General features: G+C 51.8%; 1 protein-coding gene across 3 annotated transcripts; it reads right to left on the bottom strand.

Annotated features, from left to right (window-relative positions):
* Positions 1-18591, bottom strand: ago3a (argonaute RISC catalytic component 3a). 3 transcript variants are annotated; one of them, XM_084702193.1, is made up of 20 exons: positions 18361-18591; positions 17820-18197; positions 11436-11607; positions 10934-11054; positions 10311-10519; positions 9348-9484; positions 8685-8819; positions 8462-8549; positions 8024-8171; positions 7804-7923; positions 6934-7077; positions 5234-5367; positions 4680-4864; positions 4427-4586; positions 4098-4188; positions 3760-3954; positions 1826-1960; positions 1156-1257; positions 801-1000; positions 2-541 (listed from the first exon to the last, which is right to left on the bottom strand). In XM_084702193.1, the coding sequence occupies exons 2-20, from the start codon at positions 17836-17838 to the stop codon at positions 433-435; spliced, it is 2604 nt and encodes an 867-aa protein (XP_084558319.1). In that variant the 5' UTR covers positions 17839-18197; positions 18361-18591; the 3' UTR covers positions 2-432. The 3 variants fall into 3 exon arrangements, with proteins under 3 accessions (XP_084558320.1, XP_084558319.1, XP_084558318.1); XM_084702194.1 differs by having other exon boundaries at positions 1-541; positions 6955-7077; positions 17820-18591; XM_084702192.1 differs by having other exon boundaries at positions 17820-18591.

The following is an 18591-nucleotide window of genomic DNA, read 5'->3' as shown; positions in this document are numbered from 1 at the left end:
TTTCCTCCAGTCCTCCTCCTCCTCCTTTTCCTCCAGTCCTCCTCCTCCTCCTCCTCCAGTCCGCTTCCTCAACGTGGGGTCTCTCCTCCTCGAGTCCTATTCCTGTCCATGTCTTCGCACAGTGTCAGGTCTGGATGTACTGGATGGTGTGGTGGTTGGGGGAGAGGGAGACCACCATCTTAGACTGGCAGGCCAAGCCTGTGTGTGTGTATGTGTGTGAGGGGGTGGTGTGTGTGTGTGTGAGAGGGGGTGGTGTGTGTGTGTGTGTGAGAGGGGGTGGTGTGTGTGTGTGTGAGAGGGGGTGGTGTGTGTGTGTGTGTGTGAGAGAGGGGGTGCTGTGTGTGTGTGAGAGAGGGTGTGTGGGTGTGTGTGAGAGGGGGTGGTGTGTGTGTGTGTGAAAGGGTGTGTGTGTGTGTGTGTGAGGAGGGCTGCTCAGGCGAAGTACATGGTCCTCAGAGTGTCGTGGTGAATCTGCACGGCCTTAGCCAGAGCCTGGGGGTCCCGGCCGTTGCTCTGTCCAGAAACATGGCTGCCCTCCGCACTGGGGGAGGGGGAGGGATGGAGACAGAGGGGAAGAGAGAGATAGGAAGAGAGGTTGAAACAGAGGGAAGGAGGGAGAAAGAGAGGGAGGGAGAGGGAGAAGAGGAAATAGAGAATGTTACAGATGTTATTCAATTTAAGGGTTCTACCTTTGAGAGAGGATGTGATGCGTGATGGTGTAGGTACGAATGTCAACCTGTAGGGGGAGGTAGCATGCATAGTATATCAACTCAGTGTTCTCCCTCCTCCCCCCCCCTCACCTGTCGTGCTCCTTGTCCACCAGGTGGTAGCGGGCGCGGAAGGCCACCAGGTGGGCGTAGTAGGCTGGCGCAGGGATGGAGACGGAGCGCGTGCAGCGTACGTAGGTGTGGCACAGCTGGTAGGTGAGCAGCTGGAACTCATCAGCCGTGAAGCAGTTGTCGTCCCAGAGGACGTGGTAGTGGGAGGGACGACTGGTGCCCTGGCGGGAGGGGCGGAGGAGGCGGGTTACATGGAGCAAGGAGCTTCTCTGCTAATGGACTCTTTGAAAACAATTCTCTACATTATTTGTGTAAAAAAAATAAAAATAAAATAAAGCAATTGTTGCAACATCCAGTGCACACACACACATCGTACCTGTATCCCAGCGTGACTGCAGAGGTAGAAGTCAAACTCGTAGGGGTGAGTGATGTCCGTGTCCACGGTGGTGCCGGCAGGAATGTTGCCACTACGTCCAACCTGGCATGGGAGCAAAGCATTCTGGGTAAATAACAAGTCCTCCCATCTCCTCCTGCTTTAAGTCAACCTCTGAACTCTCTCCAGAGAAGCGCATGAAACTGACAACGCGAGGGAAAATCATGAGGTTGTCTGTTAAAATGAGCAGTGCTTAATGGCTGCTGACTGCCGCTCCCTCCATCAGTGCGTTAGCAGAGTAGTGTGCTGGGGAGGAGGGCTTCAGGCTGCGCTCCCAGCCTGATGACCCAGTAAGACACACAAGTCTCTGTGTGCGTCTGTGTGTGTGTGTGTGTCTGTCTGTGTGCGTCTGTGTGTGTGTGTGTGTGTGTCTGTCTGTGTGCGTCTGTGTGTGTGTGTGTCTGTGTGTGTGTGTGTGTGTGTGTGTGTGTGTGTGTGTCTGTGTGTGTGTGTGTGTCTGTCTGTGTGTGTGTGTCTGTGTGTGTCTGTGTGTGTGTCTGTCTGTGTGTGTGTGTGTGTCTGTCTGTGTGTGTGTGTGTGTCTGTCTGTGTGTGTGTGTGTGTGTGTGTGTGTGTGTCTGTCTGTGTGTGTGTGTGTGTGGTATCAGGCCCACCCTCTCGTTGCGGTCGGCACAGAACAGCCTGGTGTGGTGTCTCTTCTGCACCACGATGTAGGTGATGCCGGGCTGGTAGTCCTTCTCCAGACTGATGCAGGCCTCTCGGATCGCCAGCAGCTCATAGTACAGCACCTGCAGCAGGACGGGACACCACGGGGTCATGACCCTGATCGTCACGGGGTCATGACCCTAAACATCACTGGGTCAACGACCAGTGTTGGCACAGAATTCCAACGAAAAAGTCTGAATAACCGCAGAAAAAGTGAACCAAATCTGCGTATTACATTTGGGCCTGGTGACCCACAGGGTCATGACCCTGACCATCACGGGGTCAAAACTCTGGATATCAAAGGGTCACAACCCTAAACATCACTGGGTCACGACCCTAAACATCACGGGGTCACAACCCTAAACATCACTGGGTCAACGACCAGTGTTGGGGGAAGTTACTCAAAAAAGTTATATATTAGTTATTACTGTTCAGTAAAATAAGTTATATTGTTACTTTCTGTACAAAGTAATATTACTGCTTATTATTTTACTTTTACTCAGTGTGCGAATTACGGGGGGGTTTGACCTCCCTAGTTAAGACTTGGAACCCCCCAAAAGAGGTAAACACAACAGGTCGGGGGGGCCAATACATTTATATATCGTGCTTACCTGTAATCGTAAATATTACTTTACGCCCTGGAGAAGAAGTTGACCCCCCCCCGATTGTCATTGTATAATTCACACTCTTCTCTACTATTACTTTTAGTAGGGAGTTGTGTAAACGGGTCGCCATCTCTCTTATGGTTTCAACTGGATTTCGCTAGCTTCCAGCTTCGTTTCTGTGTGGACACTATAGTGCTGTTTTTGGCAGTAGATAATATTTTGTTGGGGCACAGTTTGCATTTAACTTGAATTTTTCTTCCAATATCTTCAATGAAAGCAAAATAGTGTGAATATTTCCACGCCAAAAACGTAACATGTTATGCGGCCATGATTGCTGTTGTGTTTGCCTGCAGCGTGAATCAGCTATTTAAGTCATTTGTTGAATTCATGCAGTAACTTGGACAAGTAACGCAAGTTACTTAAATGTAATAATATTATTCAATGTCAAAAAGTAACGCATTATATTAGTTTGTTACTTACTTAAGTAATAATATTATGTAAGGCGTTATATACTGTGAGACTGTGTCTCGAGATACCGCAAAGACTGTCTCGAGATACCGCAAAGACTGCGGCTTGTATTTGTATTATTAGTTTTATCACTTGTATTATTGTTTTTATTGATTTTATGTAAAGCACCTTGAGCTGCAATTCTTGTAGGAAATGTGCAATAGAAAAAGTCTTATTATTATTATTATTATATTACATAACGCGCTACCCCCAACACTAGTCACGACCATAAACCTCACGGGGTCACAACCCTAAACATCATGGGGTCACGACCCTAAACATCATGGGGTCACGACCCCAAACATCACAGGGTCACAACCCTAAACATCACGGGGTCACGACCCTAAACATCACGGGGTCACGACCCCAAACATAATGGGGTCACAACCCCAAACATCATGGGGTCACGACCCCAAACATCATGGGGTCACGACCCCAAACATCATGGGGTCACGACCCCAAACATCATGGGGTCACGACCCCAAACATCATGGGGTCACAACCCTGGACATTAAACATCACAGGGTCACAATCCTAAACTGCACGGGATCATGAGCCTAAACACCACAGGGTCATGACCTTGGACAATAGGGGGTCACAACCCTAAACGAGAGAGACGAAGAGAGAGAGAGAGAGAAAGAGATACAATAGCAGTGACAGACCTGTTGAGAGAGAGAGAGAGAGAGAGAGAGAGAGAGAGAGAGAGAGAGAGAGAGAGAGAGAGAGAGACAGGGACAGGGAGACAGAGACCCAGTAGCAGTGACACAGACCTGTCTGAACTGGCCCTCAGACACGCCGTCCCTGTAGAAGATGATCCTGGTGGGTTTGTAGCGGGTCGACTTGTAGAACTGGATCAGCAGCTCTCTCACCATGGAGGCAAGATCCTGGATGACTTCCTGTCTGGGCCTCTGGACCCGAACCGTGGCGCAGTACCGGCTGGGGTGGGCATCCATACTGCCTACCACCTAGAGGGAGGGAGGATGAGGAATGAAGAGAATGACAGAAGAAAAATGAGGGAAGGAGGGAGGAAGAAGAAGCGAACATGATTAAAGAGTAAAAATTGTGTTTTAGAGTAAGTAAGAGTTGCCAGATGAGAAGGTGTTCTCACCGCTGCGATGGAGGGCTTCTTCCCGTCTCCAGCAGGAGGGTGGGTGACGTCAGCTCCCAGGAAGATGACAGGCTGCTGGAACACTGAGGGCCTGGGGGGGGGGGGGGGGGGGGGGCAGAGAGGGGGGGGGGTCAGAAGCCCTTCAACACAACCTGTTAAAGCTGGGAACAGTGTTGCCAATTAGCTTTGTCGCTAGATTTAACGACTTTTCACCTTCCCTTGCAACAACGGATCTCATCTCATATGGACAACAATATGTCTGTTAGCTGATCTGTGTGTAAAAGGGGCTTGTGTGTATGAGACAGAGCCAGGGTGTGTGAAGCAGCTACCGTTGGTGAGGCACCAGGATGTTGTTGATGCCCCCCAGCTTGACGTTGATCTTCAGGCAGAGGTTGGAGAGGGTCTGGGGGGAGGTCTTCACCACGTTTTTCACCTGGACACACTGGGTGGCCATGCCCAGAAGAGTGTCTCCCACACGCTTCACCTCCGCTACAGGACCAAACAAGCAGCGTTAGAGGCACCGTAGTCCCAATGCACGACCTGTCTGTACGCACGCTCTGATGAGGACGTGTTGACTGGTACCGTAGACGGGGGTCTTTCCAGGCAGGATGACGATGATGAGCTGCAGGCCAGAGTAGGTGTTCTTCAGGTGTCTGAACATGGGCTCCACGCTGTCGGCCCCCTGGGCGTACTTACAGAAGCAGGGCTGGCCCTGGATGGGCATCCCAGCATCCTTGGAGATCTTACGCAGCTGGTCGGTGAAGCCCCTACAGAAAGGATGCAGGGAGAGAGGGAGAGGAGGGAGAGAGGGGTACAGGTAGACAGGAAGAGAGAGGAGGGAGAGAGGGGTACAGGTAGAGGCAGGAAGAGAGAGAGAGAGAGAGAGAGAGACAGACAGACAGAGAGACAGAGAGAGACAGAGAGAGAGAGAAAGAAAGAGAGAGAGAGACACACACAGGTAGAGACAGGAAGAGAAGGATGTGTTAAGAAAGTCTTTTGCTTGGAGTAGACCTTAGAAAAATGGTCCGGGAAGGCCGTTATAAGATGAAGGAGATGATTTAGGGTTAGGGTTGGTTATGGCCTGGTGGTTATGCAGGACGAGGGAGGTACTGCAGGTAACCTCTCAGCTGTCTTACTTGAGGATCTCCTCCCTGCACTGCCTCTGCGTGGCGAAGCAGGCGATGGCCCACATCTTGATCTCCACCCCTGTGTGGAACTGCTTCCCCCTCATGTCCCACACCCCGTGGCTGGGCGTGGCCACCGTGCGGTTCTGCAAGCACAGAGCAGGGGTCACCTGCTGACGCTCAGGCTCACACACACACACACACACACACACCTCTATGCACACACACACACACACACACACACACCTCTATGCACACACACACATACCTCTATGCACACACACACACACCTCTATGCACACACACACACACACACCTCTATGCACACACACACACACACACACCTCTATGCACACACACACACACACACACACACCTCTATGCACACACACACACACACACACATACCTCTATGCACACACACACACACCTCTATGCACACACACACACACCTCTATGCACACACACACCTCTATGCACACACACCTCTATGCACACACACACACACCTCTATGCACCCCCCTCATGATTCATTTCAGATACTTCTACCCAGCAGACAAAGTGAATTACCTCTGGTGAAAACAGTCAAATACAAGAAGACTTCTATCCCTACTTCTATTTAATTCAAAAGTGTATTTCACTTATCGTTATTCACCTGTTTGTTTTGTATTGTTGTTTGAGTCTCGATCTTTCTACCCTGAATATGGAACAGATCGTCCAGCTACTGAGCTGGCCAGCTGGATGGACACGACAAACATATTGGCTGTTGTTGGATTATTTATAGCATTTTCCTCACTTTACCCCCAATAAACTATTTTCCATCACGTCGCCACAGCTAGGATTCCTTAATTAGTAGCAAAAAACGTTTTTGGCGCTGATGAATGATGGGGAATTTCAACCCTATGAACAGCAGTAGATCCATTATTTGGACTGTTTATTTAATGTCTTTCAAAACAACTAAAAGTGCCGTCAAGTGCTACATGTATTGCTAGATTAGCCCTGTGTGGCCTCATCACTGGGCATTTCACATAACCACCACAACTCTTTATTACTGTTGCACTGGACAGGTTTAAAAACCTATTAGGTTTATCCGAGTCATGATTATTAGTAGTTAAAATATTTCTAAAAAAGGAGGAATAAACGTATCCTGTTGCAAATAATGGTTTGAGCATTTTCGGGTTCCATAGACGCAAAAATGGTCTTGCATTAATGGCGCTAAATAATTTTTACTGCGTTACACATATCAAATTAATTGATAAACACCAACTCTAAGTGTGTATTAACATACAAAATGACCTGTCATTTGACGTAACCAAATCTCATTTATTGTTTATTGTCTGTCTTTTGAAATAAATGCACTTGTGCCTCTGGCAGCTGAGGTCCATTCCTGCCCTGTGTTCAGTGTATTTTATATGCACAACAATACACACAGTCTGAAACTACACACACACACACACACACAGTGAGATACTACACACACACACACGGTGTGATGCTACACACACACAGTGAGATACTACACACACACACGGTGTGATGCTACACACACACAGTGAGATACTACACACACACACACGGTGTGATGCTACACACACACAGTGAGATACTACACACACACACGGTGTGATGCTACACACACACACAGTCACACACACACAGTGTGATGCTCCAGACAGACAGATGGAGAGATGGCGTGATTTAAAGGCAGGTACCATAAAGTGTTCAGAGCTCACCCGCCCACCGTACTGCAGCAGGGGGGGGGGCAGCACGCGCCCGGTCACCTGGGCCATCTCATCACGCACGCGGAACTGGAACTCCTGAACAAACGGGTCTGCATCGTAGTTGGCGCTCCGCACCTGCAAGGGGGGGGATAAAGAGAGAGAGAGGAAGGGTTGGAAATAGAGAGAGGAAGGGAGAGAGCGAGGGGAAGGGATAAAGAGAGGAAGATAGATATAGAGAGGAAGGGAGAGTGAGAGGCAAGGATAGAGGCAGAGAGAAAGAGGGAGGGATGGAGACAGAGAGGAAGGGAGAGAGAGAGCAGGGATGGAGGTAGAGAGAGGAAGGGAGAGAGAGGCAGGGATGGAGACAGAGAGGAAGGGAGAGAGAGAGCAGGGATGGAGGTAGAGAGAGGAAGGGAGAGAGAGAGGCAGGGATGGAGGCAGAGAGGAAGGGAGAGAGAGGGGCAGGGATGGAGACAGAGAGAGGAAGAGAGAGAGAGGCAGGGATGGAGTCAGAGAGAGGAAGAGAGAGAGAGGCAGGGATGGAGACAGAGAGAGGAAGAGAGAGAGAGGCAGGGATGGAGACAGAGAGGAGGTCATTTATCCAGGTGATGATACAGTGTTGTGTGGTCCAACTAGAGATGTTCACGTTGTTACATTTCTCTTCTGAATATTTCAGTTGGTTTGTTCCAACTACTACTTGCACTAACTTTATTATTCAACCCTACTACCTAATCTGTGATTTATTGATATAATCTAAAGAGGTTAAGAGGTTTCTGTGTATGTATACCTTCATTACAATGTAGAGGCTGAATCTTTTCTAAAAGCAATACCATCATCTATCCACTAGGGGGCGCTCCTCACCAGCCGACTGATCTCCTCCTGTCTGTCGGGGGCAGAGCGAGCTGTGGCTTTGATCATGGTGGAGGTCTGATTATCTGTCAGCTTCTTGATGCACCGCTGCCCTGCTACTATGTTACACACCTGCAGAGAGACACACACACAGGAGACCCAGTGTTAAGGTAGCAGAACAAGGTGTTGAGAGTGTGGGTCAGAGCATAGCAGAGTTCCTCCAGGGCCTCACCTCCAGGGGCAGGTAGGTGTGCTTCTGCTCCTGCCCCACCTGCAGGCAGGGCAGGTGGGGGTATTTCAGCTGCAGGTTGTACTTCTCTCTGAAGTACTGGGCTACCGTACGTTCTACTGTCTGTCCGTTCTCCAGCTGTAGGGGGAACCTGAGCAGAACCAGGAGAACCAGGTTTACAACCCTGGTGCTGCAGGGAGACAGGGTCTTGTGTGTGTGTGCGAGTGTGTAAGGGTAAGGTATGTGTGTCTGGTGACTAAGGCCTTTGGACCATTTAGCCGATAATGAGTCAGACACTGGTTTAGGTGACTATCCTACCCCCCTTCCTCAGGCACACAGGCACACACACACACACACACACGCACACACACACACACACACACACACACGCACACACACACACACACACACACACACACGCACACGTGCAGGCTGACTCACGTCTGGTGGCTGGCCGGACGGCGGGTCACGTTGCAGACTCGATACTTCCTCCTCATGGTTCCACAGTGTGTCACCTCCACCTTCAGACCTGAGACACAGCAGGCAGATGAGCACCAGCACACACACACACACACACGCCCACACACACACAGGACACACACACAGGACACACACTTACAGACACATGCACACACACACAGGACACACCCACGTTGCTGCTTACCTTTTATCTCTTTGGTGAACTTGACCCTGTGGGAGTCTGTGAGTGGGCGTGGCTGCTCATCGATGTTGTGGATGTCCAGAACCTCACACATGAACTGGATGACGGGCTGGGCCTTGTAGAAGGCTGTGGCTGACACTAGGGGGCGACAGAGAGCACACAGCTAGCACACAGCACCGGACCAGGTCAACACAGGGAACTACTGCTGCTACTGCAATCACAACAAGGACTAAGGACCAGAGTCGGGAACAGCAAGTCATGTTGTCTGCAGGAAGGGGAGATAATTAAGCTGAGTTTGTAGAAGGTTGAGAGGTTGTAAAGTGTTAGCAATTGTTGGGGGATTGTTTATAGTAGGTCAGGTGGCTATCTGTATTAACTATTTCTGAGGGTGATGACCCTACAAAGGTCAGTTGACCATTTTGGATGGTCACTTGCCAGTGTGAATAGGGGGTTACTATGATCCTGTTCTGTTAACTAACCCTAACCCTATCTCACACACACATCAGCCTAGACTCGATCAGCCTAGACCTGCTCTCCTGCCCCCCCTGGTGCTTGCTAGAGTCACTGCACCCTCCTTGTCCAGACTGGTGTCCTTGGCTAACCTCGCTGGAGATAAAGGGCCAGTCCACCAACATCTGATCTCTAAAGACCAGCTGTGTGACTCACCATCGATGTTGAGCATCATCTTCCACATGGCCGGCCGTACGGACTGGTGGAAGCCAAACCAGACCTCCCTGCCCCCGCCCAGGGGGTGGTCGTAGCCCTCCGGGGAGGAGAAGAAGGAGCGCCCCACCGGAGTGTACCTGAGGGTCACACACATGGAGGGGTCACAGGTCACCTACCTGAAGGAGAGAAAGAACTACAAACATGGAGAGACAGGACTACAAAACTACAAAATGTGAGGGAGGCTATGCTAGGGGAGTGAGGGAGGCTATGCTAGAGGATGTGAGGGAGGCTAAGCTAGAGGATGTGAGGGAGGCTATGCTAGAGGATGTGAGGGAGGCTATGCTAGAGGATGTGAGGGAGGCTATGCTAGGGGAGTGAGGGAGGCTATGCTAGAGGATGTGAGGGAGGCTATGCTAGAGGATGTGAGGGAGGCTATGCTAGGGGATGTGAGGGAGGCTATGCTAGGGGATGTGAGGGAGGCTATGCTAGGGGAGTGAGGGAGGCTATGCTAGGGGATGTGAGGGAGGCTATGCTAGGGGATGTGAGGGAGGCTATGCTAGGGGAGTGAGGGAGGCTATGCTAGGGGAGTGAGGGAGGCTATGCTAGAGGATGTGAGGGAGGCTATGCTAGAGGATGTGAGGGAGGCTATGCTAGGGGAGTGAGGGAGGCTATGCTAGAGGATGTGAGGGAGGCTATGCTAGAGGATGTGAGGGAGGCTATGCTAGGGGAGTGAGGGAGGCTATGCTAGGGGATGTGAGGGAGGCTATGCTAGGGGAGTGAGGGAGGCTATGCTAGAGGATGTGAGGGAGGCTATGCTAGAGGATGTGAGGGAGGCTATGCTAGGGGATGTGAGGGAGGCTATGCTAGGGGATTGAGGGAGGCTATGCTAGAGGATGTGAGGGAGGCTATGCTAGGGGAGTGAGGGAGGCTATGCTGCCCCTGGCCACCAGGGCGGCGACTCACTTCATGGAGGGCAGGTGTCTGAGGACCACGTCCACGGCGTGGACAGGGTTGGTGCTGATTGGCTTGTCCAGTTCCAGGGGCTCAGGAACACTGCGACCTGTTAAAACCTCGTGCAGCATGTGCCAGCTCACCAGTGACACAAACTTGATGGTCACCTTGAAGGGGCGGTCCTTACCCCCCTCCCCCGGCAGAGTGACATCCAGGTCCACCTATGGGAACAAAGAGGGGGCGGGGTTATACACATGTATGTGCGTGTGTATGAGTGTGGGTCTGTAAGTGTGTGTGTGTGTGTACGTATGTGTGTGGGTCTGTAAACGCGTGTGTATATGTGTGTGGGTCTGTAGGTGTGTGTGTAAGTGTGTGTGGGTCTGTAAGTGTGTGTGTGTGTGTGTGTGTATGTGTGTGGGTCTGTAAACGTGTGTGTGTATGTGTGTGGGTCTGTAGGTGTGTGTGTAAGTGTGTGTGGGTCTGTAAGTGTGTGTGTGTGTGTGTGTGTGGGTCTGTAAACGCGTGTGTGTATGTGTGTGTGTGTGGGTCTGTAAACGCGTGTGTATATGTGTGTGGGTCTGTAGGTGTGTGTGTAAGTGTGTGTGGGTCTGTAGGTGTGTGTGTGTGTGTCTCACCCCTGCTGGAGCTACAGGCAGGGGGTTGGCTGTGTAGAGGCTCCTCTTCCCATCGTAGACTGGCCTGCGGTCACCGAAGATGGTGACCTTGAAGTGCTGCACCATGGAGTCCACCACCTCCCTGTAGACACAGCCCTGTTAGCCTCACCTGTACACCTCTACCCCACCCTCCACCTCCCTGTAGACACAGCCCTGTTAGCCTCACCTGTACACCTCTACCCCACCCTCCACCTCCCTGTAGACACAGCCTTGTTAGCCTCACCTCTACACCTCTACCCCACCCTCCACCTCCCTGTAGACACAGCCCTGTTAGCCTCACCTCTACCCCACCCTCCACCTCCCTGTAGACACACACCTGTCAGCCTCACCTCTACACCTCCACTCTCTACCCACCAACTCCCTGCAGACACACATCTCTAACTTGTACCCCTCTACCACACCCTACACCCAACACCCCTCTACCCCAGGTCCAGACAAGCCCAGCTGAGGGTGCCAGCGTCACCTGTTGACCCTGCGGGGACACTTCTCAGGCTTGATGTCCACCTCGTACAGGTAGACGTCCATCTTGGGGATGTCCACCTGGAAGCAGTTGGCCAGCAGCTTGATGGGCTTGCCCATGGTGCCATAGCCAGGCCGCCGGGGGACGGAGAACAGGGCCTGGGCCCCAACGACTCCTGGAGGAGAGGAGGGGAAGGACAGGGAGGGAAGGGGAGGAGGAGGAGAGGGAGGGAAGAGGGCAAGGAGCGGAGGAGGACAGGGAGGGGAGGAGGAGGACAGGGAGAGGAGGGGAAGGACAGGGAGGGAAGGGGAGGAGGACAGGAAGGAAAGGAGGGGGAAGAGGAGGGCAGGGGGAGACCACAAGACAAACAGTTAGTTTGCTATTCAGCAGAGTAATAACACAGAGGTAGGATGAAGTGGCAGAGCTGCACTCAGAATAGAAGAAGAGTCCCAGGGCTTCAAACATGTTTAAGAAACCAAACACAAGAGACACGTGTGTGTGTGTGTGTGTGCGTGTGTGTGGGTGTGCAGCGGTGCGTCATTCATACTACACCACCACCCCCGTATAGACGATTTTTGGCACATGAGTCACTTTAATCCAGTCACAGACTTGAACTGAATGTCTCTACTGCCTATACTTGCCTCTACTCTAGAGTCTACTCTATACTGCCTCAACTCTACTCTCTACTGCTCTAGTCTTTACTGCCTCTACTCTACTCTCTACTATCAATATCAGTGTTTTATTTCTCCTCTTTCCATCTTCCTCCTCTGCATTCCCTGTCGTCACCTCTGAGCTAACCCTAACCCTCTGAGCTAACCCTAACCCTCTGAGCAAACCCTAACCCTCTGAGCAAACCCTAACCCTCTGAGCAAACCCTAACCCTCTGAGCAAACCCTAACCCTAACCCTCTGAGCTAACCCTAACCCTCTGAGCTAACCCTAACCCTCTGAGCAAACCCTAACCCTAACCCTCTGAGCTAACCCTAACCCTCTGAGCTAACCCTAACCCTCTGAGCTAACCCTAACCCTCTGAGCTAACCCTAACCCTCTGAGCAAACCCTAACCCTCTGAGCTAACCCTAACCCTCTGAGCTAACCCTAACCCTCTGAGCTAACCCTAACCCTCTGAGCTAACCCTAACCCTCTGAGCTTCATCCTAACCCTCTGAGCTTCATCCTAACCCTCTGAGCTTCATTCTAACCCTCTGAGCTCTGGGAGGGGGCCTGGGCGGGGGGCCTGGGCCTGGGCGGGGGCCTGGGTGGGGGCCTGGGAGGGGGCCTGGGTGGGGGCCTGGGAAGGGGCCTGGGTGGGGGCCTGGGAGGGGGCCTGGGCGGGGGCCTGGGAGGGGGCCTGGGAGGGGGCCTGGGAGGGGGCCTGGGAGGGGGCCTGGGAGGGGGCGGGGGGGTTGAGTGTGTAGGGGAGACTTTGAAGGGTCACAATCAGAGCAGAGGAGAGACAGGGGACTCTGGAATTCCAGGCACGGTTGGTTCCCCCGACAGTCAAGCACACACACCTTTGTGATGGAAATGACCCAAGGGGGCCTCAGAGACACTTGCGAGACAGAGCTTCACGTCTAACAGACACAGACTACAGACAGGAGTTTTCACACAGCCAGACAACACAGGCTCTCTCTCTTTCTCTCTCACATACACACAGCGCCCCTTTGAGCCCCCCTTTGAGCCCCCCTTGGAAAAGGTGGAAAAGGATGGAGAGAGAAGGGATGGAGGAGAGAGAGAAGGATGGAGTAGAGTGGGAGGAGGGTTAATTAGTCCCCCCCCCCCTCCAACACACACACACACACACATGCCCCACAGCTGGCACAGACAGCAGCCTATCAACTATCCTACCAGAACAGTAATCTGAGTGTGTGTGTGTGGTCAGATGATTGGGTGTGTTTCAGAAGGATGGAGGAGCAACTCTATCAATCTATCAGTCCCTCTCACTTCCTGCCTGGGAGAGAGGCAGGGGAACCAGGGGAGAGAGGCTGGAAGAGTAGGGGAGAGAGGCTGGAGGACCAGGGGAGAGAGGCTGGAGGACCAGGGGAGAGAGGCTGGAGGACAAGGGGAGAGAGGCTGGAGGACAAGGGGAGAAAGGCTGGAGGAGTAGGGGAGAGAGGCTGGAGGACCAGGGGAGAGAGGCTGGAGGAGTAGGGGAGAGAGGCTGGAGGAGTAGGGGAGAGAGGCTGGAGGACCAGGGGAGAGAGGCTGGAGGAGTAGAGGAGAGAGGCTGGAGGAGTAGGGGAGAGAGGCTGGAGGACCAGGGGAGAGAGGCTGGAGGACCAGGGGAGAGAGGCTGGAGGAGTAGGGGAGAGAGGCTGGAGGAGTAGGGGAGAGAGGCTGGAGGACCAGGGGAGAGAGGCTGGAGGAGTAGGGGAGAGAGGCTGGAGGAGTAGCGGAGAGAGGCTGGAGGAGTAGGGGAGAGAGGCTGGAGGAGTAGCGGAGAGAGGCTGGAGGAGTAGGGGAGAGAGGCTGGAGGAGTAGGGGAGAGAGGCTGGAGGAGTAGGGGAGAGAGGCTGGAGGACCAGGGGAGAGAGGCTGGAGGAGTAGGGGAGAGAGGCTGGAGGACCAGGGGAGAGAGGCTGGAGGAGTAGGGGAGAGAGGCTGGAGGAGTAGGGGAGAGAGGCTGGAGGAGTAGGGGAGAGAGGCCCAGCCTGGGGACCAATATCTCCAAAAACGCGGGAACTCACATCAAAACACTCTAGATAAACAGCACTACAGGTAAGAGGTAAGGTAAGAGATTTAGGGTGCATGACCCAGGATCTCTCTTTTCCTGGGGGAGGAAGACAGGGGGAGTAGGAGGACAGAGGGAGGAGGAGGACAGGGGGAGGAGGAGAGGCAGAAAAAGAAGAGAAAATAAAGGTAGAAAAGGAGTTTTCCTTCTCAGTCATCCAAGACCCACTCCTCCCCTCCAAACCCCCACTCCTCCCTTTCCTCCTCCCCTCCTTCCCCACACCTCCCCTCAGTCCCCCACTCCTCCCTCCCCCCCCCACTCCTCCCTCCCCCCACTCCTCCCTTCCCCCCCCCACTCCTCCCTTCCCCCCCCCACTCCTCCCTCCCCTCCCCCACACCCTCACAAAGCTCCCTCACATGAACAGGCTGGTGCTCTCTGCAGCATGCAGCATGCAGGCCAGCCGTGTCTCTCCACTCACAAACATGGCTGCTTTCATCAACAGTTGGGAACATTCCTCCAGGGGCCACAAGGTCACGGCCCGATCGCTCAAACAGCGGCTCAGAAGTTAAGCTGTATGTGTGAAGATCACCAGCATCCCTCCGCTGTGTGTGCGCGTGTACATGTGTGGGTGTGTGTGTGTATACATATGTGTGTGTGTGTACATATGTGTGTGTGTGTACATATGTGTGTGTGTGTGTGGGTGTACATATGTGTGTGTGTGTGGTGGAATGTGTCCCAGAACACAACAAGCAGGACAGGCTTAGCCAGGAGGCTGCTTCAACCAATCAAAGGGACTAGGGGCTCCCTGTCTCACACCATACAAACAAACCAACGGTAACTCCATCAGATACAATGACCCGCGCCGCTGGCTGCACTCTCCATAGAAACCTGCACCAATGTGCCACCTGCCTCTGGGAGGCTGGCTACTGCACACAGACACACACTAATCCACCTCCAGGGAGAGGGATCAAGGAAGAGCGGGAAAACTGAGAGAGAGAGAGAGAGAGAGAGAGGGGGGGGGGGGGAAGACAGAGACAGAGAGAGAGAGAGAGAGAGAGAGAGAGAGAGAGAGAGAGAGAGGGGGGGGGGGAGAAAGAGAGAGAGAGAGAGAGAGAGAGAGAGAGAGGGGGGGGGAGAGAAAGAGAGACAGAGAGAGAGACAGAGACAGAGACAGAGAGAGAGAGAGAGAGAGAGAGAGAGAGAGAGAGAGAGAGAGGGGGGAGAAAGAGAAAGACAGAGAGAGAGAGAGAGAGAGAGAGAGAGGGGGGGGGGAGAAAGAGAGAGACAGAGAGAGACAGAGACAGAGAGAGAGGGGGGGGGGAGAAAGAGAGAGAGAGACAGAGAGAGAGAGAGAGAGAGAGAGAGAGAGAGAGAGAGAGAGAGAGAGAGAGAGTAACATGAGAGACTACCTTCCAGGTCTATTGTCCCCTGGATATATTAAGAGTTCAACTCAGTAGACAGATTATAATCTGTTTTAACTGAAACTAGACTGCACTCATCCTCCCGACACACACACACACCATCAGGAATCCCCATCAGACAGAGGTGTGTCAGGGTCTCTCTACTAAGTGTGTTTATGTGTGTGCGTGTGTGTGTGTGTGGCTGGGACTGTACCATGTCTGTTCTGAATCACAGAGTGACTCACAAGCACTGGGGCATTCCCTTTACTGCTGCCGATAATCACCAATCAGCTGTTAGTAAATACCATCTTTGTGTGCGTGTGTGTGTGTGTGTGTGTGTGCGCGCATGTGTGCTGTGCGTGCATGTTAAGTACACTGCCATCACCAACATACCGGTCAACATGAAGTAGTACCATGCCAGCTGGTCCACTCCACACAGAGGAGCAGGGTTAGGGATGTGGAGCCCTGAACACCATCTACAGCCCTCCAGGATATCTGACAGCATATCCAGCCCTCCAGGATATCTGACAGCATATCCAGCCCTCCAGGATATCTGACAGCATCTACAGCCCTCCAGGATATCTGACAGCATATCCAGCCCTCCAGGATATCTGACAGCATCTACAGCCCTCCAGGATATCTGACAGCATATCCAGCCCTCCAGGATATCTGACAGCATATAGAGCCCTCCAGGATATCTGACAGCATATAGAACCCTCCAGGATATCTGACAGCCTCTTTAGTTTAGGTTTATTGCCACTTGTAATAAGTGCAGGTTCAGGAATTGTATGTCCCTGTTCCTCTTAACAATCCTTAGCAGCATCTAAACCTGTAATAATAATGAATAACATATATGAGCAAGTATACTTTGAAACACACATGTACATGTGATATAAATAATAGAATAAGGTGTCCAATTATTCTTGAAAACATTTCAGATCTCACTTTATATCACACATACTTGTCATGTCTGAAAAAGATCAGATGTTCTTGTTAAAACCATGTCTGTCACAGAACAAGGATAGACATGCGTCTTGTGGGGCTGTTCCCTCACAAACAGACTTGGCACTTAATCACCATATTCTCACGCCACATTCTCATAGCTACTGGTTAGCTGACTGACAGCCTTTTAGTCATTCACTGAGAGACCCCCCCACACACACACACACACACACACACACACACACACACACACACACACACACACACACACACACACACACACACACACACACACACACACACTCTCACACGTATAACAAATGATCTGTCTGTTAACCGTTGGTTCTGCAGCTGATGGGAAAACCCTGGCGTTTAGTTGCCCCCCTGTGAACTGCCACACCTGGGGGCAAGCCTTGACGTGAGGGGGGGGGGGGGGGGGGGGGGAGGAGGAGGAGGAGGGGAGGAGGTGAGCTGTACCAGGGGAGAGGAGGTGGAGGGGAGCTGTATCACATGTCTAACTGTTACTACCACAGCACCAGGTGGAGGGGTTCCCTTACTGCTCACACAAAGCCAAACGCTAACGGCTAACTGTCACTGCTTAAGTCACAGAGGCAGACTTTGAATACAAGTTATGAATTTGTTTATTGTTTATTATGGGCCAACTTCTGCTGAATGAACAGTGGAATCATGACTATCAGGATGACCAATGTTGTCCATCATTCATGTTTGTTAGAGGGAATCTTGCGATAATATACCGCGATAATCACTCCCCTGTCATCTGTCCAACAGACCTAGATAGCCTAAATATGAATGAATATACTTGTCACGTATCACCATGGTGATTTAATTATGAGCGGAATGTACAGTACCATGGAATAGTAATTAACCAAGTTAATAAGGAACGCCGAGACGTATAAACAGGAGATTGCACGCCACAGAGTAATCTAACTCAGAACAGTTCATTGAAGTGAGCCCTGACACATGGCGAATAGGGGGAGAAATTCAATGACACCGTTTCAACTGTGACTCACTCCAGCACAACAGCGTGAAACTCCCTGGTTACAGTTGAACAAAGCTACGGGTGGCCCTTCACGGCTTTCCGGTAGCTGTCAAACACACCTGAGCACGAGGCGTTAACCCCCACCTGTCCAGAACGTGCGTCAACTATGATTAATCGTGACTAACCTCGGGGCATGAAGCGGTTACGTTAAATATTCCGTTAGCTAGCTAGCCTACCTACTTCAGCCACTATTCAAATTGTTTTGCTGTCCTGAGTATAGACAGAGGTTTCGCTGCTCGTGTTGAAATGTCATGCAAACAACTTGATCATTTGGGAGATGGTTAGCGCTTGTTTCACCGCTGTATTTGTACACTTACCTGTAGTTCCGATTTCCATTCATGAGGTCCCTGTCCGGTTCCCTGTCCGGATCTCAATTGTCAAATGTCAGGGACTATTACTTAGTTGAATCCGGTACCTCGGCGGAGACACTGCGCCTCACGGCGCTAGCCGAAGTCCCTCGCGAGCCTCCTTACAGCACTCTTTCTGTCAAAACAGGCCCTGTCTAACCGTTTCTAGTGTCCGGTTGGCCGGGGGTTGTCAGGGGGTATTCCGTGTCCCTGTGTCTGCCCAGTCGTTCACACGGCCAAAGTATCCAATCAGCTTTCACTGCCACGGCGATAGTTGCTTAACGACAGCGGTTCTAGCTTAGCTACCTAACGGCTAGCCAACTACTGCGAGGAATGGACGGGAAGAAACTGTCAAGATATCATAATAGTACATTTATTAGACTTTTGTTGAAATATCACCCCTCCACAGAAAACAAAAAGACAATATAGCTAGACCCAGTACCCATAGACTGGGGTAATTAGCAAGCTAACGTTAGCTAGCTCGAATTCTGACAGACGACGGACACTTTACTTGTTTAAAATCCGCTGTCGCGAGCTTGCAGCCGGTAACGGTGTGTAGTGTTCCAACGTAATGTCTCCCCAGATGTCAGCTGTCATGCGGGCAATCTTGTTGTACTAGAGCTGTCAAGCGTCGGTTGTATTCCCCTATAATGTCAGATTTTTTGCCCGGTTGACAGTGATCAACTCTGCGGGGCTCTGGCCAGCTAAATATGGAGAAGTTGCCTTTCCGACAGGAAGAGGT

This window comes from Hypomesus nipponensis, chromosome 2 (genome assembly GCF_054491055.1).
Source record: "Hypomesus nipponensis isolate SF chromosome 2, ASM5449105v1, whole genome shotgun sequence".
In the NCBI taxonomy this organism is placed as follows: Eukaryota; Metazoa; Chordata; class Actinopteri; order Osmeriformes; family Osmeridae; genus Hypomesus; species Hypomesus nipponensis.
This window is presented reverse-complemented; position numbering and strand designations above follow the sequence as displayed.